General features: G+C 41.8%; 1 protein-coding gene across 9 annotated transcripts in view; it reads right to left on the minus strand.

The window, feature by feature from the left end:
- Nucleotides 1-26,421, minus strand: part of ARHGEF7 (Rho guanine nucleotide exchange factor 7) — a 132,591-nt gene that overhangs the window by 65,193 nt on the left and 40,977 nt on the right. For 8 of the 9 annotated variants that reach the window (XM_068420111.1, XM_068420102.1, XM_068420131.1 and 5 more), the window contains 3 exons: nucleotides 16,365-16,449; nucleotides 10,936-11,066; nucleotides 8,264-8,465 (listed from right to left, as the gene is read on the minus strand). In XM_068420111.1, the coding sequence (XP_068276212.1) occupies nucleotides 8,264-8,465; nucleotides 10,936-11,066; nucleotides 16,365-16,449 (418 nt within the window). Of the gene's footprint in view, nucleotides 1-8,263; nucleotides 8,466-10,935; nucleotides 11,067-16,364; nucleotides 16,450-22,361; nucleotides 22,455-26,421 lie in introns of those variants that run through there. The other variant, XM_068420177.1, reaches the window with a different exon arrangement.

Genomic DNA, 26,421 nt, shown 5'->3' on the forward strand with positions numbered 1-26,421 from the left:
GTGCACCACAGGATGGGAACAGGAAATACTCCACTCTTCCACTATACACTGGCCTTTTCCCACTGTGATTTTTTTTTTTTTTTAATTATTTTTAACATCTAACCAGAAGAACCATTAACACTGTAATCTGCACTGGGCCTGATACTAACACAACTGTCAAGAAAGCGTATCAGAAGAGAGACCAGGACAGTAATGACACATTAATTTCTGTGAAGAATTAGAATAAAGTTTGTGACATCTCAAATGTAACTTTTCAAAGTTGTACTCCCTTCTGCAGAATCTCATGCCATTTAACTGGATTACACTTTGATAAAACCCAGCAAGTGACCATGTGATTTTTTTTAAAAATCTGATTAACATCTGACAGTAGCTAAGCAAGCACATCCCATTCTGCCTAACCTCTATTCTCTTCATCACAAGGGAACTCTAAAAACTAAGCCTCTCAAAACTAAGCCTCAAAATCTCTATACTGCATGAGACAGGAGGAGCAATGTAAGAGACAAGACTCTGCCTACACCTTCACTCCTCCCTGCTCTGTTTTATGTAAGGAAAAAAAAACCAACTCAATAAGGCCACACTGTCAAATATCTAACAAGTTTACACAGTATAAATCTTTTACCCTCTGTCATGTGTAACTGTACGGCAGGATAAAAATAAAGTCTTCTCATTTCAAAGTACTTCCTGACTAGTGATCAAAGAACGTTAGGAAAAAAAAGGCAAGATATTACAGAGTTTAAAAAGGGAAATTAAAACACACACACAGGGAGGGAGCGAGAGAGAAATGGACCATCTTTTTGAACCTTACAGTGTAGGCACATCTGAAAAGAAACTACTACTTCATTTTTTCTTCTATTTGTAACTTTGATTCTAAGTACCAGAATTTCAAACAAATCCTCCTTTTCCCCTTGGGTCAGGGGTGGGAGGAGGAAAGAAAACACACACTCAAAAGCAAAATAAAACACATTTTCCAACTCAACCAAATCTACTTTCCAAAAAATACAGAGTCATTGTCAAGCCTAAGAAAACTAAATGCTGTGCTTTGCTCAATAATCTCTTATCTGTCCTACAACCATTTGTAGCTTGCCTCATACATGTATTATCATTCTGTGCTACCACTGATCACTCTGGCATAGCCAAGCAAACAAGTTACAAGGCAGTAAACATGGGCACGGCTTTACAATGTTTTAACTACGCTGAGGTACCTTATCATGTAACATGCTCTGCTTGTGCAATAACATGTAATGTAGTTTACCTTTCTTCTAAAAATCTTTCAGAAAGCAACGTGGGTAAAGGCAGTTCCCATTACTAAGCAGGTCTTTCTTCTTTTCCTTGAACATCTAACTTCAGAGCAACCACACAAGCTAAGATTACAAATATACTGTTATCCAACATTAGGGGATTTTAATTTAGAACAAATATCCATTTAACTAAATATCTAATGCCTATGAATTTTGTGATAATTAAAACAAAACCAAATATGCATAAAGAACTTCTTTCCTTTCTTCTGTTACCCAGTTTGCCTAAGTCAGGTTCCAGCAGACTGAAGGGATTTATTTAATCAAACCCACCAGTTCCCAGGAGCTCTCCAAATAACACATCATCAAAAATGATAATGCACAATGTTGCCTGTACAGAATTTCTAACTAGTTGTAGTATTTTGAGCCACATTTGAGAGAAGAAAGAAGGGTGGAGTCATACTGTCGATGCCAGAACATTTTACAGAGTATTTTGAAAACTGATTAGATGTCCAGAATGAGCATTTTGTTCATAAATACACCTTAATCAAGAGCAAGTATTTCAACAATCCTATCCTGATCTTTTTAAAATCAAGTAATTATAACACTGACAGAAAACACATTTTGAATTTAAGCTTGCAAGAAAGCAAGTGCTACTAACTTATTTTAAAACACATCAGGAAAAAAAAAAAGCACTTGTGTTTTAACCTCATGCTCAAAGTATGAAGGCAGTTAAAACATTTCTGAATTAGAAAAATCTTCAAGTGAGGTATATATAGTTGCCAGGAAATCAAGAAAAATGGACAGTGAAAGACCATCAACTCAAGAAATGTCAACCACTCTAATGAAGACTAGCAAAAAACAGCAACCACGACTGTCAACCCATACATAAAACCTAGATGAAACTTCTCATGAACACTCACCAGAGCCATCATGTAACTTCACAGCTTTGTGGTAAACAGCACTACATTCCTGTGTCAACAAGGACAGTGGAAAAAGGAAGTCCAACCTCAGGACACAGTGGCAATGCGCTTTGATACAGGGAAGTCTGCTGTCTCCCTGGGGCTCGGGTAAGGGATGTTGCCAGGAGGATTCCCGAACTGGTGAGGCCCTCTGACCACTACCCACTATTAGTATTCCAGGTGGGTAGGGATGAGATTGAAGAGAGAAGTCCCAGGGCTATCAAAAGGGACTTCAGGGCCCTGGGGCATTTGGTGAAGGGGATAGGTGCACAGGTTATATTCTCTTCAATTCCTTCGGTGTTTGGTGAAAATAGGGAAAAGACTACGAAAGTACAACAGATTAATATGTGGCTAAGAGACTGGTGCTGTAGGTGGGATTTTGGGTTCGTTGACCACGGGGCGGCTTTCACAGCTCCAGGCCTGCTTATGCTGGATGGGGAACAGCTGAGTCAGAAGGGGAAAAGGGTTATGGCCCAGAAGCTGGCAGGGCTGATCAAGAGGTCTTTAAACTAGGTTCGATGGGGGAGGGGGATAAGACCAGGGCAACCACAAATGAACCTAGGGGCGACAGGCCTGCGTCGGGGGCAAGGCCGCTAGCCCAGCTGAAGTGCGTTTACACCAATGCACACAGTATGGGCAACAAACAGGAAGTGCTAGAAGCCACTGTACAGCAGGAAGGTTATGATGTGGTTGCCATCACAGAAACGTGGTGGGATGACTCTCATGACTGGAGTGCTGCTATGGATGGCTATAAGCTCTTTAAGAGGGACAGGCGAAGCAGGAGAGGCGGTGGGGTAGCGCTGTATGTTAGGGAGTGCTTGGACTGTGTCGAAATTGAGGAAGATGATGAGGATGACAAGGTTGAATGTCTATGGGTGAAGATCAGGGGGAAGGTCGGCAGGGCAGACATTACGGTGGGAGTCTGTTATAGACCACCCAACCAGGATGAGCAGGCGGATGAGGCGTTTTATAAGCAGCTGTCAGAAGCCGCCCGGTCGCCGGCCCTTGTACTCGTGGGCGACTTCAACTTGCCGGATGTCTGCTGGAAATACAACATGGCAGAGAGGAAGCAATCTAGGAGATTCCTCAAATGTGTGGAGGACAACTTCCTCATGCAAATGGTAAATGAGCCCACTAGAGGAGGGGCCCTGCTTGACCTGTTGTTTGTGAACAGAGAAGGACTAGTGGGAGATGTGAGGGTCGGTGGCCGTCTTGGGAGTAGCGACCATGAAATGTTAGAGCTTTCGATAGTGGGGGAAATAAGGAGGGGCAAGAGCAGAACTTCTGCCTTAGATTTCCGGCGGGCTGACTTTAGCCTGTTTACGAGGTTGGTGGATCAAATCCCTTGGGAGTTGGTCCTGAAGGGCAAAGGAGTCCAGGAAGACTGGACATGCTTCAAAAGGGAATTGCTAAATATTCAGGAGCAGGCTGTCCTGGTGTGTAGGAAGACAAGCCGTTGGGGAAAAAGACCGGCCTGGTTAAACAGGGAACTTAGACTAGAACTTAAGGAAAAAAAGAGAGCCTACTTGCTCTGGAAGAAGGGTCGGGTAACTTGGGAGGTCTATAGGGACGCTGACAGGTCGTGTAGGGAGAAGATTAGAAGGGCCAAAGCTCAATTAGAGCTTGATTTGGCTGCTATGGTCAAATACAACAAAAAGAGTTTCTACAAATACATTAACAGCAAAAGGAGGGTCAAGGAGAGCCTCCACCACTTGCTGAATGAGGAGGGTAGTGTAGTGTCAGGGGATGCGGAAAAGGCAGAGGTGCTCAATGCCTTCTTTGCCTCGGTCTTTAATGTCAAGACCGGTTGTCCTCAGGAGACTTGGCCCCCAGAGCCTGCAGTTAGGGACGGGGGGCTGTGTAAACCTCCCATGATCCAGGAGGAGACGGTTAGTGACCTGCTGTGCCAGTTGGACACCCACAAGGCTATGGGCCCGGATGGGATTCACCCCAGAGTAATGAAGGAACTGGCAAACGAACTTGCCGAACCACTCTCTATTATCTACCGGCAGTCCTGGTTAACTGGAGAAATTCCAGCTGACTGGAAATTAGCAAATGTAACGCCCATCTACAAGAAGGGTCGGAAGGATGATCCAGGGAACTATAGGCCTGTCAGCCTGACCTCGGTGCCAGGCAAGGTGATGGAACAGATCATCCTGAGTGCCATTACACGGCACATGCAGGACAATCGGGGCATCGGGGCCAGCCAACATGGATTCATGAAAGGCAGGTCCTGCTCGACCAACCTGGTCTCCTTCTATGACAAAGTGACCCACTTAGTAGATGAGGGCAGGGCTGTGGATGTAGTCTATCTAGACTTCAGTAAGGCATTCGACACTGTCTCCCACAGCATCCTCCTAGACAAACTAGCTGCCCAGGGCTTGGATGGGTGGACTCTTCAATGGGTTAAAAACTGGCTGGATGGCCGAGCCCAGAGAGTGGTGGTGAATGGGGCAAAGTCCAACTGACGGCCGGTCACTAGCTGTGTTCCCCAGGGCTCAGTTCTGGGGCCGGCGCTGTTCAATATCTTTATAGATGACCTAGACATAGGGATTGAGTGCACCCTCAGCAAATTTGCAGATGACACCAAGCTGGGCGGGAGTGTCGATCTGCTGGAGGGTAGGAAGGCTCTACAGAGGGATCTGGACAGGTTAGATAGATGGGCTAAGACCAACAGCATGAGGTTCAACAAGAACAAGTGCCGGGTCTTACACTTCGGCCACAACAACCCCATGCAGCGCTACAGGCTGGGGGAAGAGTGGTTAGAAAGCGGCCCGGCAGAAAGAGACTTGGGGGTGCTGATCGACAGCCGGCTAAATGTGAGCCAGCAGTGTGCCCAGGTGGCCAAGAAGGCCAATGGCATCCTGGCCTCTATTAGGAATAGTGTAGCCAGCTGGTCTAGGGAAGTGATCGTCCCTCTCTACTCGACACTGGTGAGGCCGCACCTTGAATCCTGTGTCCAGTTCTGGGCCCCGCGCTTTAAGAAAGATGTTGAGGTGTTGGAGCGAGTCCAGAGGGCAACCAAGCTGGTGAAGGGTCTGGAGGGTCTGACCTACGAGGAACGGCTGAGGGAGCTGGGGTTGTTTAGGCTGGAGAAGAGGAGGCTCAGAGGTGACCTTATTGCAGTCTACAACTACCTGAAGGGAGGTTGTAGTGAAGTGGGAGTCGGCCTCTTCTCCCGGGCAGCTAGCGATAGGACAAGAGGACACAACCTCAAGCTTCACCAGGGGAGGTTCAGGTTGGACATTAGGAAGAATTTCAGAAAGGGTTATTAGACATTGGAATGGGCTGCCCAGGGAGGTGGTAGAGTCACCATCTCTGGATGTGTTTAAGAAAAGACTGGACATGGCACTTAGTGCCATGATCTAGTTGACAGGGTGGTGCAAGGGCAGCGGTTGGACTTGATGATCCCAGAGGTCCCTTCCAACCTGATTGATTCTGTGATTCTGTGATACTGAAGGGAGGAGAATTACAGAAAAGCCCCTCTCTAGAACCTTCAGCAATACCCAAAAAGCAGAAATCAGTTCAGAATAGAAGCGTTCATAACAAATCTCATGGAAACAACCAAGAAAAGAAGCAAAATGAGAGCAATGAACTTCAAGTAAGAAGTATTCAGTAAACTTCAAAATATAGGTAAAAAAAGACTTCACACTAGTGACAACGTAAGGGGAAGAAGCTCGCAAGAATGACAAACCCTTTAAAAATTATGGGCTTCTCAAAAGAAGAACAGGAAAAGTTGATGCAAATTGACATGATCAAATATCACAAATACTATAGTGACCTCAAACACACAAAGAAGCAAAACTAACTAGAAAAAGTCAGTTCACCAGTTGAAATACAACATTGACACAAGGGTAGTAGCAACAAAATATTCCATAGCATACACACATCAAGGGGGAGAGCTGATCTGCAACTCAATAGGGAAAAAAAAAAAGAGTTATTAATAGACATCAAGAAGCTCTTAATATGTCATGCTTCCTTCTACCAGCCACCCATCCTCATTATAAAAAGGTCAACTTCAGACAATTCCAAGACATACCTACAAAGGCATAAAACCAGGTTAAAACTAGTATTTTGATAAATTAAACAGTAACTGCTGTGCTGATGTGGCAGTAAGAGAATTAACTACATGCATGTTTGAAACCACAGAGCACAAGTGAAGTTCCATAAAGTACTGGAAAAGGCCAAAGAGAGTAATTGTCTTTAAAAAAGGAGGAGGAGAACAGAGAAAGCTAGAGAGCTACAGGTCAGTCATTTTAACTTTATAACAGTCAGTAAATGCACAAAAAACAAAGCAATGAACTCAACTTCCCAAGAAGGAGAAAAGCACAGGCACATATACCCTTCCATAGGAGCAACTGAGCATATGAGAGAGCGCTCCAAGAATGCAAGAAGTCTTGCAGAAGCCCTTGTAGCACAGGGAACATACCTATACAGCAGAGGGAAAAGAAGAGCTTAGCAGAAAACTTTTCTGATGGTGAGAAGTGAAAGTTAAACCAGGAACTGGAAGCAGTTAGCCTCAGCCACCAGGAATCAGACAGGGTTGCAAGGACTGGCAAGAATCAAACTGCACTTGGTCCCAGCCTCAGCCCCACAGCTTGCTGGCTTTCCTATTTAGGAGACCTACTTCACACAAGTGAAGTATTCTTAAAAAAAACAACCATCACCTCAGCTTCAGTTGCTTACAACTTGTGGTTCTCGTATGTTCACTGTTAAATGCTACTTTCATTCTGGAGCCTAACTGCTGACCCAGGTTCCAGTCTCAGGAGTCAGAAGAGATCAAAACTGATGAAATCCAAGCAAGACCTCCACAGCAATGTTTTAAATGAATTACGATGGGACAAGATAGTAATAATGGCTGAAAAAGACTGCTATAACACTACAGTCAAGAAAAAACAGGCTTCAGGAATTTATTTTCAGGATAAGCCTCAACTGAGAGATCTCTGAAGAACATTAAAGCCAAGTCTTACATCATGACTATGCCTAAGAGGATGTAGTTGAAAATGACAATGAAGTTACAGACCTAAGACTCTAGCGTTCTGCAAAAACGGACTGTAGATAGCAAATCAAGGAAGAAAATAGGATGCAACTGGAGGAAAAAGAATAAGTTTAAAAATGGAGTTTTACCCTCACAACTACAGTCTGCAATCACACATCAATATGGCTGCCTAAAAAAAAAAAAAAAAAAAGTCATGCCAATGATTTTAGTACAGCCCAAAATATGTGTATTTTGATTGGAGCTGTAACAAGGGAAAGAGTGGTAAAGCCTCTCAGAGTCCCTGGGTAGTTTTATCCTACCAGGTTTATCCCCAACCTCTGAAAGCAAGCAGAGACAGGAAGGAGACCAAAAAAAAATAAATAGATGATAACACCCATGTCAAGGTCCTGATGGATTAAAAAGCAATGTTAGTTCTGATATTCAGTCATGAAGATGACATTTACAGAAGTCACCTTCACTGTACGAAGTTCAAAATAAAACTTCAGTGGAAGCGTGAATGCTGTGTAAAGAAAAGTGGAAGGCACATAAACAAAAAAGAAAAATTATGAATACATTATCTTTCAAAAACCACCTCTAACTTTTAGTAGATTTCAGTAGAATTGAGGATTTTTCCTGTGTTTGTTTGCTTCTAAGTAATGGGACATGTTTAGAGATTTTTTTAGTGTAGTTTTTTGTTGTTTTGTTTTGTTTTTTTAAAGAGAATCCCTCACTATTTCAACCCAAAGCACCAATTCAAAGTATGTCAGCATCAGAGCCAAAATCCAGCATTCTAGGAATTCAGACTGAGGAAGTCAGCAGCCCAACTGTGACAGAGACAGACAGACAAGCAAACAGCATGGGGGAGTTTTCTGCATGCTTACTGTTCATTTGAAAGTCCTAGAGCACTCTATATAGCGAACTGGGGTGGGGGAGTAGGAGTTCTTAAGCATTAATGATTGCTGTGAATGAAGTTCAGTAAATACAGTCAAGCTTAAACAAAAAGCATTACAATTTTTGAGGAATCAACCAAGAATCAACCTCTACCCAAAGCAAGAACTTGTGCAAATATGCTCTCCTTCAAAACTCACCATTTGATTTTATTTCTCGTACGTAGTTACTTGGAAACCACCCTGTTTTGCCATTTAGAGTTCCTTCCCACCAGCCTCCTTCTTCCACTCTTGTAACATGAATAATATCTCCTTTTGAAAAAGAAAGTTCATCTTCATTTGTCTGTTGAAAATTAAATTTTGCTCTCACCACCAACTGATGGTTGCTGTTATCTGTCATGTCCTAGTAAGTGAGAATACAAAGAACAAAAAAAGCAAGTTAGAGATTTAAACAATTATTCCATGAACAAAACAGAAGTATCCATAAAATGGAAATAGCCTCTCCTCCACATAACAACACTCCCCACACATTTTTACTCTAAGCATTTGTAAGGGATGATTTGCTTTTTCCAGTATTTCTGTCATTTTTAAGCTATGCATTTGTATCAGTCCAAGGAGTATATTGTCTGATTACAGCCCCTTCAAATCAGAAGGAGGTAACAGAGCTAAAATGAGAATAATTCTTACTCCCCAAAAAATCAATTCTATTTTCTATATATAGTATAAATTGAAACCGCCTTTGGCAATTACAAGGAAACAACAGCTTTACATTAGAGAGTTTTTTCCTAAAACTTTCTGGGCTGGGAGGAGAGCAGAACTGAGTTGGATTTAATTTAATGCTGGATATAAATAGTTTGCAGCTTAAAACTTTTTTTTTTTTCCCTGTAACAGATCTGGTTGGAAGCTGCCACACCTGAACGTGCAAGTCTCCGTGGCCTGCCAATGGCGAAGGACAGTGTCCTTCCACAAAACCTACAAAACAGTTATGCAGTTTACCTTGAATAAGTATTCGTAAATCATTTGCCTCAAGGTTAGCAAAGCTGCAAGTCTGCAGCATGTCAGACTTGCAGCTGTCCATATATATCTATATGCTCATCCTCTACCACAGATGTGAAGGCAGATTATCGCTCTATCGTAACAACTAAATGTTAATGATTACTTCTTTCAAATGAACGATGTTCAAATTCAGCATTTTGTTCCTGGATGTCAATTTTGAATATCTGCATTATAGAAGCATTTCATGAGAGTTAGGACAAACTTTTATGCTAAAAAAAGCATACTTGGGCAGCTTTAAGTAATCCAAATACAATCCATTGCACTGGAACTGAGAGAACAGGACTATAAATCATGTCTGTCTCTATCATAAGTAAGGATCAATACCTGTATAACTAAAAAAATGACTGTGTAAGCAATCCTAGTCAGCTATACAGGTAGCAGAATTTCACCTACATGTTGTCTGTATAGTCGAGATGATTAAAAGATGTACTGTGTAAGGTCACTGGGATCATGTAACATGTCAGCTTTATTTAGATCCACAGCAATCATATTACTGTATCACAACTCAATTTAACAATCAGACTTTTAGTGGCTGAGAAACTGTAGGAAAATGAGGGCAAACACAACTTTGAAAACATGTAGAAAGCCCCAAGATCCTGTAAGTCATAATGTTCAACAATTAGATCAGCACATTTTCAAACAAATGCCTCTGTCTTAGTCCTCTGCTTGTACATCATGAGCTTTCATCTGCTATGACTGTTCAACAAGAGAAAAAGTTTTGCCTTAGTAAACAGTAAAAAGCTGCAAAATAAGCAGCAACATTGCACAGTCACATCAGCTAGTCTCTTTACTCTGCCAGTATGGCTCTCCAGTAGAGGACAGGGAGTACAAATTTGGCGAGAACAGTTCCAAACTGATCATCTACAGCAGCAAAACCAAACTAAGAATTTCACGGGTTTGGCTACTACCTCTCTTTCGCTCCTTCTTGCACTTCTCTGCCCCTTTGCAACTTTCTGCAAAGCTGCTCAGATCACCAAAGCGGTAGAAATACTTAAATACTTCAGTAATCCAGCTAACAGCTAGTCCCACAAACATCTGCATCAGCAAAACCGAGTGGGTGGTGAACAGCAGAGTGGGAGCTGGAATTAGTGGCCTAGGGCAAGAACTTGCACTGGCTCTGCTAGAGAGAAAACACATCAAACCACACCTAAGAAAGCTTAAGCAGAGTATTGTGTTTAAAGTTTCACATAGCAATCATCACACAGTTCAAAAGAGCCACCTTCAAGCACAGAAAAAGTAGTTTACAGTAGGGATCCAAACCCTCCTTGCAAACATCACTAAAACCACCCTTCATCACAGTAGAGTTTCAATACAGTATTCCATCTTGATTTCGGCTGTACTGTGAAACAATTCCCCATACCGGCTACCTGAAGGCTAGCTGAAGGATTCACCTTGAAACATAGAAGAAAACAAGAGTAACTACTAATACTTCCAACATTAGAAATGCCACGTTTGCCGAGGTTTGCATATTTTTCAGTCACCATCCCTAAACTCATGGACACGGAGAAAATTAGATTTTTGCCTTTGAAAAAGCAAGTCCTTATTCTGAAAAGTAAGGAATAAATCCAGGAAGATACTGCGTATGCAGACAACATGGAGTGGTTAAGCGAGGAAAAAAGTATTTAGAAGTTCACAGAAAGCTGCATGTATTTTGGAACATCATAAGAAAAGCTGCAAAAATAGAATGTCACAGGCTTGAAATACAGAGGTGAAAGGACAAAACAGTTACTTTACTACACTACTGTTTACTTATAAATCTCGTAAAAAAAAAAAAAAAAAATCACACCGCAGCATGTTTCATTTCTTCTAGAACTTACCAAACTCCGATACTGTCCCTGAAAGAGTTTTGAAGTTCTACTGTGTAAAGACTGGGATCCCAGAGAATCAAAAGATTTTATCCGATGAGATGAGGGACGTGCGCATACAGAGTCACTGCCCAGCCCTATGTCTGTAGGAGGGGAAAAAAAAGTAGATATTACAATTTGAGAAATCTGCATATAACTTTTGCCTACTTCTGTAAAACTCACGTGCTTAAAGCAGATTCGATATATCTGTAGTTGCTCAATAATTCAAGATTTAAAAAAAATTATAGTAAGAAGTGATCTGAAATCCTGAGACACTGGCAATTTCTTCCCTACACAGACAGGAAAACAATTTGAGCTGTGTAAGAAGAGGGTTAGGGTTGTATTTCTCCATTCCTTCTCACTACCAGTCTATTTAAAGGTAATTAACCAGCATCATTTTAGCTAGTGGCCAAAAATTTCAAATGCATAAAACTTGCTTGAAGTAAAGCCAGCCACATCTGTTTCTTAGCTCTTCCCCCCCACCACCACCATCTCCTTCTCAATTAAAACATTCCTTCCACTGTCTTTTTTCCTATGTTCCTTTGTCTCATCCCTTTTTTGCCAACTAAGCTATTTCTTCTTCTTTGGAGGGAGGGGGGAGGGATAGAAGGAGTAGAAAGGAAGAAAGCTGCTTGCTCGAAAAAACAACACGCCCTCAAACCTCTCCCCTCTTTCATCTGTCTCTACTCCAAGCAGCACATGCGTCTGTGAGATGTTCATCTGACGGGCAGCGTTAGGTGCTGTCAGGGTGCAGCTGGCATTCCTGGGGGCTGGGAGGCATCGAGGGGGCAGTAGGGAAGGGCTCATCCCACCACCCTGGCCAGGAGCGGGGCAGCTGGGGCACCCCCAGCCCCAGACATCGAGCACCTCCCTGGGGACAGGCTGTTGGTCCACCTGCGGGTGGGGTGTCCTCGTGCAGATTAGCAAAACACAGTCAGGTAGGAGCCAGACTGCACCGGAAGTGGCTCCTAAGGGCACAGGTCAGTGCTGGTCATGGCCTCCCACAGGGCTGCTGGGAGCCCCTGCCAGCATTATGGTAGGACGGGGGCTGCTCCCTGCTGCACCAGCTCCCCCAGCCAAACCCCCAGGAGGGGGATGCTCCCAGGGCCCTTGCACAGGTGACATGCTGCAGCAGACAAACATTACTCCTTTGCACAAGTATGGCAAGGCGTTCCTTTTCCTCATGTTCTACCACATACAAGGAAATCATTCAGGGAGCATCTGAGCTTCAAGGAGCCCTGAAAGCAATGCAGTATTTTCTGTCCCAAACTTAGATGTTTTTTCTCACTAGACTACACAAGCCTCCCAACTGCTCTCCTGGGTTTTATGCCTCTGTTACTCTCTTAGTAGTTTGCTTTGCTTCCAATGCTTGACCTCTGTATCAGCAGTACACGCACACAACTACAGTGTCCTGTGAGTTACTTTCAGACTAAAGTAGACCATGATTATGCAAATCCAAGTTATTTTTGGTCCAAGGGAAATGACACATACAGGCTCAGTTCCATGAGGAGACTGGTGAACAAGGCATATCTGCTGTTCCACGTCAAACCTGAAGGGACAACTCAATTCCTCTTAACTGGAAAGCCTTTCAACTTCAGCACAGCATCTAACAGCAGCCAAGATGCAGGAGGAGGGAAAGGGTTTGAGACTAACAACAGGCACAGAAGTGTTGACAACGGATGCTCCAATTCCACAGTGACAGAGTGGAAAACACCTTCCTCAGGTGCATCTTTTTAAATGAGTCATTGTTATCCTTCAAAAACCATTATCCTTCAAACAAAAAAACACCCCTACAAATATACACTCCCTAGTCAAACAGTGCAATATTAGAACTATTCATATTAAGCTGCATATTTTGTATTGATAGTATCATTACGCATTGAAGTCATAAAAAACCTCACACTTCGTGAGCCTGCTTTCCTAAAAAGCATTTAAAGGCCACTGTATTAATACAAACACTGGTAATTATAGTCCATTACAGAAAGGACATACATCTTTGTTTTCACACACTACCAGGAGATAAATGGGACTAGATCATGGGCTTCGTTTGTAAGTGATAATTTTATGGCTAATTGTAATGCTCCGAAAAACTTTAGAGTTGCTGTAACCATCAGTAACTAATAGAACTTCAGGATTAAAAGTAATCTGAAACATGTCCGTGCCCAGTTTGCTATGTTTCCTAACTGCAGTCAAGTAGAAGAACAGACACACCACCAAATCCAGCATTATACCTTGACACAGTTCACCTAGGAAAACAGGATCGGGTTGACTCATGGCAGTGTGTTCCAGCCTTTGGGCAACCCTAAAATACACTACCCAGAATTTAAGTGTGGCCTGATTACCAAAATTTTCTATTTCACAACAGCAGAGCTAATACACCAACAACAAAAGCACCTTTTGAGGCGTGAATTAGAAATTGCATGTGTTAGAGCTGACAAGAAGGAAAATTATTACAAACAAACCACATGCAAATTGCAAGTATTTTTACCAATAATATCTGAATGCTTTCAAATCAATTTGAACTTTTGATATATTTAAAAGGCTTGCAGATCCCACAAAATCATTCAAGTTTCCATTCAAATACCAAATAAACATGTTCAATGAATTTCTCAATGGGATTATTGTCAGGAAAAAATTTAACTCTGCTGCTAAAAACTCAAGAATCTTGAATGGCAACAGAACGTGCATGTCTGACAAATATTAATTTGGTTAACTTTCTCAGAAGCTTCGCTCTTCCATCCATCCAAAGGCTTCCAGGTTTGTAACATCCTTTCTTCTTCTCTACCATTATCTCAACTTCCCTATACCAATTCCTCTCCCCTTATCTGTCTACAAACAGCAACTGGTACCTTGATCCCACCCCTCCCAAAGTTAAGACTTTGATGGAGTGTATATCCATAGCAGCCTTTCTTCAGTCTTCATGCTCATTACTCACACTCCTTCCATTGCAGAAAGGCCCATCTCAGAAGAACCTGTGTATACCTGAAATTCTTGCAGACCCAGACGTGTATCTGAAAGCCACCTTCCAGTACTACAGTAGGGAGACAGAGTCTAAAATGCTTTCTAAACAGTCACCCAATTAAAGACAATTGTTTAGAAGAATAGTTGGTCAGGAAGATTTACACAGCTCTGCTTGCTCCTAGGAATGAGGCAACACCACAGTTTGCATGTGGTTTTGATTTTTGGTTTCCATATGTGGGAATCCGGCCCTTCCTTTTGAGCATTGTCTCAGAAATCGTAAACCACGTGCTCGGGCGACATCTTATGGCGGCTGCCTGGAATGCCTGAGCCTGGCAACGTGGGATGGCGCAATAAGCTAGGCGCCCGCCCTCCACCCGCCTCCGGATGCGTGTCTCCGGTGACAGCCTGGCAAGGGACCAATCCTACGGCGCAGGAACCAGACATGTCCCGCCTTCGGACCTGTGATTGGTGCGAACTGTTGACTGACGGCTCCCAGTCACATGACTCTGCCGAAAAACTCTATAAAAGAGGCTGGATCACTTCAACACGTGGGACCCTCACCGCCATCTTCCAAGTAGGAAGCAGGACACCGCTGGATCTCAGGGTGGTGAATATTTTCTTTTTCTTTCTCTTTCAACTGTTTTCTCTGTTTCTTTCTTTCTTTTATCTCTCTCTCTTTCTTTTCCTTGAATATTGAGTTGCCTCAGTGTTGGACCTAATAAAGTCAGAGCCAAGTTTGTTGATACCGTGCCTCGGTTGTGCTTTGTCTGAACTCAAGGATCACGAATCTTTAATATTTCGGGTCAGGATTTTTTGGGGGTGCTTTACCTGCAGGCAGGTTAAGCATACCGGGTGTTCGCATTGAACCAGGCACGCCGCACGTGGGCTGCACTGGAATTATTTATATTTTTGGCGGGCCCTGCGCGCGGGCTGTCTGCATTGAACCAGGCACGCCGCACGTGGGCTGCACTGGAATTACTAATTAGGCGGGTCTCTCTCTCTCTCTCTCGGGGAGCAGGGGACGGGGATTGTCTGCATTTTATTTCTAGATTTGCTCCTTTTTTGACTAATTAGGCGGGTCTCTCTCTCTCGGGGGGGGCGGACGGGGGGGGCGGCTGTCTGCATTTTATTTCTAGATTTGCTTTAGAGGCGGACCTTAAATCCGGAACCCGACACCATACCACCACCAGCCGCCCCTCCAATGAAAGGGATCAGCCTGGGTCTTTTCTAAGCCAGCTGCAATTGTGGCTTTTTGATGTGGGTATTCATCTATTGATGTCTGGACCAAACAGCCACACTTTTTCTCCCCTTTAAAGACAGCTATGGTCAGTGTACAGTAGTTTTAAAGATGTACTGAAATGGTCTACATTTGCACTTGCAGTTAAGATGAAAGGCAGTTATCTTCAATTGGTGTGAGCGGCTTCAAAGAAGTCAATGGTATTGCTCCATGCCCATTTATTAGAACTAATAATTTGATTGTTAAACTCACTCCTAAGGGGTGTTTTCTGATGCAAGAAAAAAAGAAGCCACAAAAAAAAAACCAACCCTCTGTTGTAATGGACCAGAGGAGTATTATAAAAGTTACAAGATACTTATCATATTACTATTAAACAAAACACCTCTGATCCACCACTGACTTTTCTATCAGCTTCCTTTTCCTCCTCACATAAAAACTGATGAGTATAGTCCAGTTTTAAATAATCTGTCTCTCACCAGAATCTAACCTGGTGACCATTACTGGAACTTGCTGCTGACAGTGTAAAGCCCCAGCATGGAGCAGCAAGAAGCCAAAAAGGGCCACCAATGTTAACATTTTTTGATTGTCCTTGGGTCCAGTTGGCATCATTTAGCACAGCCACACCCTACAAAGAAGCACAGACACCTCTCATCTATGCGCTGTTTCTACAGCTCTTTCTCTCCCACCAAAGAACTTGAGGTAGGTGGTTCGTGACTTCTAGCTGCTACCTAAACGAAACATGCATGGCTTAAGGGATCAAAGATGTTGGCTATCCTTGTGTTACTGTCAAGAAAGGATGGTGCTGGGAATGGAGAGTGGGGAGGGAATGACAAAAACCTTGGCAAAATTGTTCGAACATGGGAATGACAGAGTGGAGCAAAAGTCAACTTTAGTATTTCAAACTGGTGGGGGGGACCAAAAAAAAAACAAAAAACAACAAAAAAAAAACAGGCCCTTTTTCTAAGAATTCTTGCCAGCTAAAAGGCCCAGTCTTAGACCCACTGCAAAGCCTCCTTCTGCAGAATAGTAGACTAGAGAAACCCATTAAGACTGCCAAAGTCTTAACAACATGAACTTCAATAAAAACTCTTCTAAAATGCTGCGCGTGTTCATTTTATCATGTGTATAGCAAGAGGTATAAACATACACTGATGCGAGTTGAAGGCAATGGTAAATGAGCACCAAAACAGAGCAGTCTACTTACCTGCAGTCACCTTATTTAAAGCCACAAGAGAGCTGAGAACTTTGCTGAAATTCTGTCCCTGATACAGGTCATTTGCATCAAAAGTCTGAAAACAAAAGAACATGCAATAAGTCACAGAAACAAGCCTTTAAACTAAGCACTTCTATTCTACCATGCAAACCTTGACAGCAGAAGCTATTGCCTGATCAAGGTATCAGTCTTTCAGTGGCTGTTATGGATCAGTAAAACTGTGGAGGTTTTTTCTTTTTTTTTTAAAAAAAAAAAAAAGAACAAACTCATTTTTAAATATAAAGAGAATATATAAACAGCTTCAGTTTTTCTCAAATGCAGAACATAGAAGCTAAAAAATATCAAGTGTCATTTTAATTGCCGAAAAGTTGAATAAAATGTAATTATCAGAAGAAAGAAGTTTTCCTCAGACATTTGGGTACCACTACTCTTGGCATACTCTTCTTTTTCTGTAGCAGCTCACAGGCATTGTACCTGATTATTTATAAAGTACTTTTAAAATTACTACAAATACTTTTAAAAGTAGTACAACAACGTACATGCTATCTCTTTATTCTACAAGACACAGAGGAAAGCAGCATTCCTGAAAATTCATTAATTTTACAAAGAGTGAAGCTGCTGGATAGGTTAGATGGAGAATGAGGTTTGCAAAAGGCAGGGATGAAAGCTGAAGGTTACTTTATTTTTATTTTTTAACTGTGGGAAAGAGATCCAAACCTCAAAATATCTTGTGGAAAACACTCCAGTAACTTTCAAGCACTGGGCGATGACATTAAACATCTGGATTTTCAGAGGGAAAAGAGGACATTTTTTTTTAAAAAAAAAAGAGACCCATAATATTTGCCTGAGGTAATGGAAACACTCATGCAAAGTCTCATGAAAACAGCTCTTGCAATAGATTCTGCATAGGTTGAAAGGAGCCACAGTATCCCCTTGTGCAAGACTAGAAAGAGGACAATAAAAGACAGCTATTACAGTTGTTCCAACTGATTTAAGAAACAGAAAAAGATTCAGTTTCCTGCAGCATAGCAGTTTTTATCTAAAAAGTAGACAAAAACCTGTCTATTTTCCTGATAACAGACCCATCCCCAGGCACTATCAGAAAGTCTGTACCCCAGAAAGCAGCCTTCAGAGGCAGGAGAGGAAAAAAAACATATTTTCCCAGGGCAAAAGAGAGAAAGGGACAAAGGAAGACCAGATGAACCCAAGAGAAGTGAAAATCTTCATGAAAGCTACTTAAAGTAACCACAGAAGGGGCTGCCAGACCAGTTGTGACTGGTTATGTGATACACTGACAAAGGTAGGGCAGGTTTAAGAAACATTTAATGACAGTATTAATTAAGTAAGAAAAAAAATCTCCCAAAGCATTCACAGTACTTTCATATGTTAACATGCACATTTTTCCCCCTCGTACTCAGGATCATCCCTGATCCCAGCAAGCAGCAATTCTATGCTGGCTGTACAGGTGCTGACATCTCTCCACCTCAGGTAGTGTGTATACAGCTCAGGAGAGCAATACCACAAAACAGATGCAGAATCAAGCAGAGGCAAACGCTAATATACTCCCAGCAGTTATCACTCACATAAAACAAGTCAAATAACTATTTCATCAAGTTTCACTGGGCTACAGATCATTTAAAGACTGCTCTTACTTATTTGAAGCTGTAAGAAGTAAGGAAAGGGACCAGGGAATTGCCTACATGTGAATTTTATAGGGTTTTTCCTGAAACACGAGACAGTATTTAAAGACTATGAACACAAAAAAGACATTAAGCAAATAGGAAATAATCCAACTTTACAAAAAGAATAAAGATATGTTAAGTTTTATTAGTAGCATAATTTATAATAAATAGAGGTAAGACACTGATACGGTGACAGCAGAATACATAAAGCCTGGTTTAAATGCAAAACCAGGCGGGAGATCAACGTAATCACTGCTGAAATTGGGGAAAAAAATTAGCTGTTATGGAACAAGAAAGCATTAGAAGTGTTAAAATTTTCATTGTTAGCTGCGCGCTTATTGTGGCGGTTTTTAAAAAAAGCAAACTAGAAGTACGAACACAATCACGAAACAATGGCGCTGATCCTAAAAAACCGAAATACATGAGACACAGGCGCTTGTGCGGACACCAGAACTGGATCAGAAAGGTCCTAGGGGTAGAGAGAGAACTATTAAAAAAGGAATGTTTAAGGAAAAGTTATAAACTATAGCTTAAACTTACAAAAACTTTTTTTAAAATGTCCTAAATCCATTTTAAGCTCACCTTCATTCTGGATTCTGATAGAGCCACAAGCTCTCCAAAGCCAGGCTAACTGGAGAACAACAGGACGCGAGGAAGCCTCGCTTCCTGCTGTGCTGAGGCTATAGGGGATACCAAGAATGATTTGATTGGATCATCCCAACACGTATAGTGCCATAAAAAAAAGCCCGTATCCAGGACACACATCCAGTCTGCTGCTTCACAGGAAACAACACAATGGGAGGATACGAGAAACATTTGCTTCCTTGCCATTTTACGTAGGGCGATTCTGACAGGAAGCCACCCTCGGCACGCTCGTGGCCAGTACGTTCATTAGGAGCATCTGATAAAGGGGGAGGGGGACATGACACCCTCCAGAGAGATTTTCTCCTAATATAACAAACGTTTAAGAATAAACTAACCCAGAGAGGAAAAAAGCTTAGGTTTCCTCTAAAGTTTTGAGGCTAATTTGTTACAAACTCAACTACTTGATTACAAAAACCTTGTTTCAAAAAAAACAAACCGAAACAAAAAAAAAAAAACAACTCACAAACCCACACAACAAAAACACCCCAAACACTCACATCCTTCTTCTGTCTTAGTGGAGGTTTGCTCATTTCACAATATATGTGAAAACCCTGACATAAGTAAAAGCATCAAGATGCTTTAAGAGGAGCTTCCGTGGGATTGCCAGAGAAAACTGGCTGCTCCAGGTTTTCAAGAGAAGTCCAACTTGCATGTGGACTATGATCTTCATTCTGGTATCTACAGACAGATTAGGTGTGCTAACTGTCTCCTTAAAACATCACATCTTGATGTGAGAAAGAGTCATTCACTAACTTTCCTATGCAGTGTCAACGGTTGACAAACATGCCCCCCCATACAACACCCCCAATTCTGCAACTGCAAGAATCAAGGCTGAATTTTGAGATCCAAGTATCAAATTTATTTTTATATTGCACACTGCTACAACATAGCAAGGTCTGCATGCTAAACTATCTTCTCTAATACTAGCATAACCCACTTTTCAAATCATGTCAGAAGCACAATGTGAACTCAAACTTGCACATGCTTACAACAGCTCTTAAAAACCTAAAAATGCCAACACTTAGAAAGATATTACCTTGGAAATACTGAGATTTGTCTTTTAAACATTATGTGACAGGCATATATAGATGTTAAACAAGGTTTTATGGAAAAAATTTCCAATACGCCCTTGCTTTCCATGCAAACAACATTTTTAACTCTGCAGAGACTCTACCTGTGATGAAGTTTACCCTCTTGTTCATCCGATCCTTATCTTCCATCAAGAAAGTCAGATAAAACATTACGCAGGATGCAAGTACAAAACCATCATAAATCACATCAGATGAGGACCTAGCCAAGCCAAATCTTTTGAACAAACTATTTAAATAAAATAGAGAATCACAGAATCACAGAATGTTAGGGATTGGAAGGGACCTCGAAAGATCATCTAGTCCAATCCCCCTGCCGGAGCAGGATTGCCTAGACCATATCACACAGGAACGCGTCCAGGCGGGTTTTGAATGTCTCCAGAGAAGGAGACTCCACAACCTCTCTGGGCAGCCTGTTCCAGTGTTCGGTCACCCTCACCGTAAAGAAGTTTTCCCTCATATTTAAGTGGAACCTCCTGTGTTCCAGCTTGCACCCATTGCCCCTTGTCCTGTCAAGGGATGTCACTGAGAAGAGCCTGGCTCCATCCTCATGACACTTGCCCTTTATATATTTATAAACATTAATGAGGTCACCCCTCAGTCTCCTCTTCTCTAAGCTAAAGAGACCCAGCTCCCTCAGCCTCTCCTCATAAGGGAGATGTTCCACTCCCTTAATCATCTTCGTGGCTCTGCGCTGGACTCTCTCTAGCAGTTCCCTGTCCTTCTTGAACTGAGGGGCCCAGAACTGGACACAATATTCCAGATGCGGCCTCACCAGGGCAGAGTAGAGGGGGAGGAGAACCTCTCTCGACCTGCTGACCACACCCCTTCTAATACACCCCAGGATGCCATTGGCCTTCTTGGCCACAAGGGCACACTGCTGCCTCATGGTCATCCTGCTGTCCACTAGGACCCCCAGGTCCCTTTCCCCTACGCTGCTCTCCAACAGGTCTGTCCCCAACTTGTACTGGTACATGGGGTTGTTCTTGCCCAGATGCAGGACTCTACACTTGCCCTTGTTATATTTCATTTTCATTTTCATACCTTTGTTTTTAAATTCCACAGAATTGACCAGTTGCAGAATCATTAACATAAAGCACACCTATTAAATAAAGACAGACCAGGACTATATTAGGAGCCTTACGCTGGAAACACTTTGCAATTTATAAACAGTTAGCTGGGAATCAATGAACTTCAAGCTTAGCAGGCTCATTCCCCTATGCCTCTTATTATCTGCCTGTTTTCCTGTTCTTTAACATCTCTCCCACGTTCTTCTGTTCTCTCCTGAATTTCAACATCTAACACATCAATATCCCAGGCAGATACTCTGTATTCTAGAAGCAGACCAGACCGAACTGCCTAACAGCAAGGGGTCTTATGTGATCTATAACACTACACATATACTCAAAAGCACACTGGCCCTTTTCGCCACAGGACACTGACTGCCAAAGCCTGATGATTGCCTACCCTGATCCACAGATTCTGGCTTCCCTTTCCACGCCCCCCACCAATTCCCAAGATATAAGCCTGACTTCCATTCAAAAGGTGTTTATGATCTAATAGCAATAAGGAAGTAAAACTAACATAGCAATGCTCATCCCTCACATCCCTGCAACAACCAGTACCTACTGAAATTGTAAAAACATTAACTGAGGGATTAGTGAAAGGCAAAGGAAATTAGAAAATAAGGTTGAGAATATACCTGGTGAGAGCAGACTAAGGCATACAGTAAGGCTGCAGCATCATTCTTTTCTTCAAACCAGTCAGTTTCAAGGCCTCAGGTATGCTTAAGACTATTTTATTCCTCCCTTCTAGCCTATTAAGTCAGAAGTCAATCATGGAGGAAATATTTTTAAATTAAGGTATTTCTCCTGATAAGGCAAGGTCTACAACTGGAGACAGGAAAAAAATCAGGGGTGGTTCAGACAAGCTTCCAGACACACACTTTTTCTTCAAATGTGCCTTCTACTAGTCTTAACTTGCTCGTATCCTTAAACCACCAGAGCATCAGTAAGGCTGCATTTAACAGTCATAATAAGAAAAGTTCATATAATGGTTAAGAGTAAAATAGGTTTTTCTTAATAAATATTTCCTTGCTAGATAGACTAGTGCCTTGAATATACAGGTATAGTATTCCCAGTGGATATTAACATTTTAAGCATCTGTCTAACAAAAATAGATCACAGCTTTCTTTACAGCCCTCACCATAAACTGCAGCAGCTGAGGAGCTGACTTCTGAGCAGCCCAGACATCTGTTCAACACAGATAGGGCTGCCCCTGCTACCCTCACCAGGCAGCCCCAAAATAAGCTGTAACACCTAGGCTGTGTGTACGAAACTGGCAGGACACTTCCCAGCTCAGCTTGGCGGCCTCGAGCCCCTAGTGCAAAAGATAACGAGAACATTGGCTTGCTCACCCAGAGGAAATGAAAGGAAATGAGCACGGTGGCTTGGCAAACAGCATGACCACGTACGTGTCGCTCCACCTGTTCCTAGCGCACAGGCTGCAGCGTTTTTGGCCACGCAAGCATGAATAAACAAATGGTATGGGGAAAAAAAAAAAAAGCAACTCACAGTTAGAAACGGGTGACCTTCTTGAAAAACACTGAGAACCTCCAAACACCTCTCTTCTTTGCGCCACCACCCCCAGCGTATTTCTACCCCTAGAGCAGCTGGCAAGGGGAAGCCACAGGGGCCATCCTCAGTCCACCTTCCTGTGATGACAGCTAATACACCTAAGGTGGAAAAAAAGATCCCATAGGTAAGCCCAGATGCAAAGCACAAATTTCTTCATTTATCCTTACATTAGGTCAGCTGTAAGTGGTGCTGAGTCTCATTCAGCTATTATGCAGCAGCTGTTCCTCGAGCAGTGAATTATCATCTGAAAGCTGCGGCAGTAAAAGGAGAGATAAGAAAAGCAGGGAACTATGACAACTGAGAGAGGAAGGGAAGGGGGGGAGAAGAAGAGATGATTACAAATGTTCTGGAAATCTCTATGAAGCATAATGTTGCCCAAATCTAGTATGCACAGCACAAGGGAGAGCTAAAAAAAAAAATTAAGTTCTGTTTCAAAAAATTAAAGATTAAGACAGGAAGAAAAGTTTGAAAATAACTGGGAGAACAGATCTGCAGTGCAGGATTTCTGGGTGATTTGGTAACAGTTCACAAGAGAAATTATAACTCATTGGGTAAAGAATATATAAAACTTAAGAAGAGATTGGGAACAAATTTTACTGCTCATATAAACCTGTTCCTCAAAAGTAAAAACTTAATTGCACTAAAAACACCACACCACCTAGAAAGCTTTATTTAATTCCTACAACTAGTAATACTTTTAAGACCTAACATCTTATCTACAAAAGCAGGCACAACCAGCAATAAAAACATATATAAGTTTGCAGTGTCTATGTGTGTATCTGTGTGTGCGTGCATGTATCCAAATATACATTTATGATACAAATCCAAAGAGGACAAAGGTTAAAAAAACCCCTTGTTTTAGACTCCCTGAAGACGTACTAAAGCTTTCCAGCTCCAAGAATTTTTTGCCCAGACCACCTCCATCAAAGCACTAATGATTCTGCAGAGGACTAATTTCAAATACTACATTTTATCTAAGCCACTGCTTCAAAGTCAACATCTAAACACTGCCAAAAATAAACATACACAACTTATTTTTCACCAACCCCAGCAAAAATGGCATGAAAAAAAAATACACAAAGAGATACTAAGGGGTTTTTTTCGGAGGTGAACTGTACAATTTTGAAGCTTTCCAAATCTGTTTGTTTTTAGAATGTGACACAGTAAGTTAGTATCCTCAGATGAATTATTTAGTAAGAAAGTAGTAGAATTTGGTATTTTTAACCATAAACTGCTAGTAGTAGCAAACCAAGATGTAATTTTAAAAAAATAGAAAGGTTAGCACTGCCTACATTTGTACAAGCACATAAGAAAGCATGAGCCTGTTCCAAATTTCTACCTGTACAGCAAAACAAGAACTACATCTCTCACACCTTCATCCTAAATCACTTTCAAATTGCTTTATAGGTTTTGAATCTTACAGACGATACCACACAGTGATAACCTCGGCTGCCACTGGGAGACTTCCACTGGCATACAGTATTAATACATGATTGAGTACTAAGGCTTACAGAAGCTCACACTCCTGAAAATACAGGCAAAAATAAAAGTTGTTGGAAGGAAATGAGAAGATAAAATTTGATCAGGACACTGGAGGTGAGATGCCTCAGTACCTGTCAATGCAACAGGTTACACCTACTTGCTTTGCTGAAACAAAGCGATTGCATAAGCACCTTCCAGTGCCAGTGGAGAGAGGCACTTCAGCAGGGAAACCTGGCCAGAAACACATCCCGAGGAAGATTCAGCCCAGTAAAACTCCCCTCTCTTTCTGATATACACAGACAAGAACTATGTAAACTACTCTCCTAGAATAAATCAGGAAACACGGCTGTGGAAATCCAGGCCAAAATGCATGGGGAATACTGTGTGTAAGTAAGAACACACACAGGACCAAGAAAAAAACCACGAAGTACACACTTGGAAATAAGTACAGACAGCTCTGCCATGAAGCAGAGTAAGCACTCAGTGATAAAAATGGTAAAAAAATAATTTTTGGCTAATATGTGCACAGGTCATAGCAGACTGCCAGTGCATCTGATAAACAAGGACATGGTTAAAGTCATATGTTCTGGGGAAAACCACAAGAGAAAGGTGAAGGATATCTTACTGAACTACAACTGGCTTTTCTAAAAAAAGAACTGAAAATTCCACCTTATCCTTCTCCCAATGGTCCAACTCCTAAGAATGAAAGAACCAAAGGCGTTTGAATGAGGAGTAAAAATTAGACCCAAGCACTTCACTCAGCTTGAAGTACAACATCCACCTGTTCACATGAAGGCCTGCTGCACAGAATAACAACAATACATTTGGATGACCAAGACTAGGTGCTCAGTTAACTACAAGTTACATTGATTTCCTAAATTTGCTGATGGGTTCTACTTCATCTTCTGTGCTCTACTAAGACAGCCATGTAACCTAGCAATGATCCAGAGTTCAGAGCTCAAGTCTTCTCACTGACAGAGCTGACTCACAAGAAACCAGCAAGAACTTTCTCAAGAGTGTCACAAAGTCTTTTTCTTCCTGAAAGTGACTGTGTCATCTGACCATGTAACGAAAAAAACACAAATACTTCTGCGGTGCTTATCAGCATTGATATCACAGAAAAATTGCAATGTGTCAGTAACCCTTTGCTAAAAAGAAGGCTCCTGCTTTCATAGCATTTCTTTTGACACCACAAATTACAAACTCAATCAGCACCAAAGGGAGTGTGGAGAGTGGACTAGAAACCAAAACTGCCATGATGACTGGATACAGTGCCACAGCTAACAAAAAGGCTGGCCCAAATTTTAGAAACAAAAGCAAACAACAGCAAAACCTACAGAACAGGAGATCTTCCCCAAAAGAAACAGACTGCAAAGAAGAAAAGCAGCTTCTAGGTCTGGCTTTCCCCGCCCCCAGCTACCTATCCTTCCACCAATCCCATTCAACACCACCACAATGAAGCAGCATGGAGAACACAAGCCTTCCTGAGTTCCAGTTTAGAGGATGTCTGTCGTGCCCTGAAGTACTAGGTTAAGCTCACAGGCAGATATCCACCTTCTCCTCCTTCATTTATAGATAAATGTCATACTTGCAAGCAAAGTTACTGTAAAAGAATCTGCAAACTGTTTCCCACCTTAAAGTATAAACATATATTATGGCTCCATCATTTTCATACATCTACAGTTTCTTCCTGACTTTTCTTTTTTCCTCAATATTAAGTTAGAAAGAAACAAGTTAGGAAGAAGCCTTAATGAAAGAGCAATGCAAAAAATTATTCTGCACAAACTTCATGCTAACTGAACTTATCGAGAGCACTGAAAATGAACACTGACCTCAAGCAGAGAACACATAGTCACAGAAGAAATCAAAATGACAGGACAGCAACAATGACAGTCACTTAAGACTACCAAAACAGGCTGCCCAAACTGGCCTGGCCAGGGTCTGAAAGCAGATCCTGAACACAAACATTCAGAACCAAATCATCTCTGTACAGGGTTGTACAAGCTGCTGTTTGCCAAGGGCTGAACTCAGTAGTGACACATTGAATTTTTAAGGCTCAGAATAAACCAGTTCTTAAGGAAGAGGGAGTTGATATATTCAGGAAACTTGTAACTAGGTTTCAAACATTACAGAGATGTCTCCTTTTGGAATACTTAAATTTTAGATTTATTTTCTAAAATAAAGAAGTACACATCAGCTAAACTGTGAACATCTCCATACTCTTACCTAAAAACACAGGAAGGATGGCTTGCCATAATGCATTTCAGATGCCTTATGTCTAGATACATGTTCTGCCAATGTTTCTCAACTAATTTCTGAGGTATCAGCTTAATTTCAAAAGCCATGCTGTATTGAGTGAGGAGAAGAGACCTATATAATGAAGCAAAAAATTGAAAAAAAAAAGAAATAGAAAAACCAACCTCTATGGGACCAAAACAGGTAGTGTTACCTGAAATCCAGCTTGCCATTTGCATAACAGGGAAAACAGTAGCTAAATACCAGTTTAAGTCACTAC

The sequence above is a fragment of the Nyctibius grandis genome, chromosome 2, assembly GCF_013368605.1.
Source record: "Nyctibius grandis isolate bNycGra1 chromosome 2, bNycGra1.pri, whole genome shotgun sequence".
Taxonomy (NCBI): domain Eukaryota; kingdom Metazoa; phylum Chordata; class Aves; order Nyctibiiformes; family Nyctibiidae; genus Nyctibius; species Nyctibius grandis.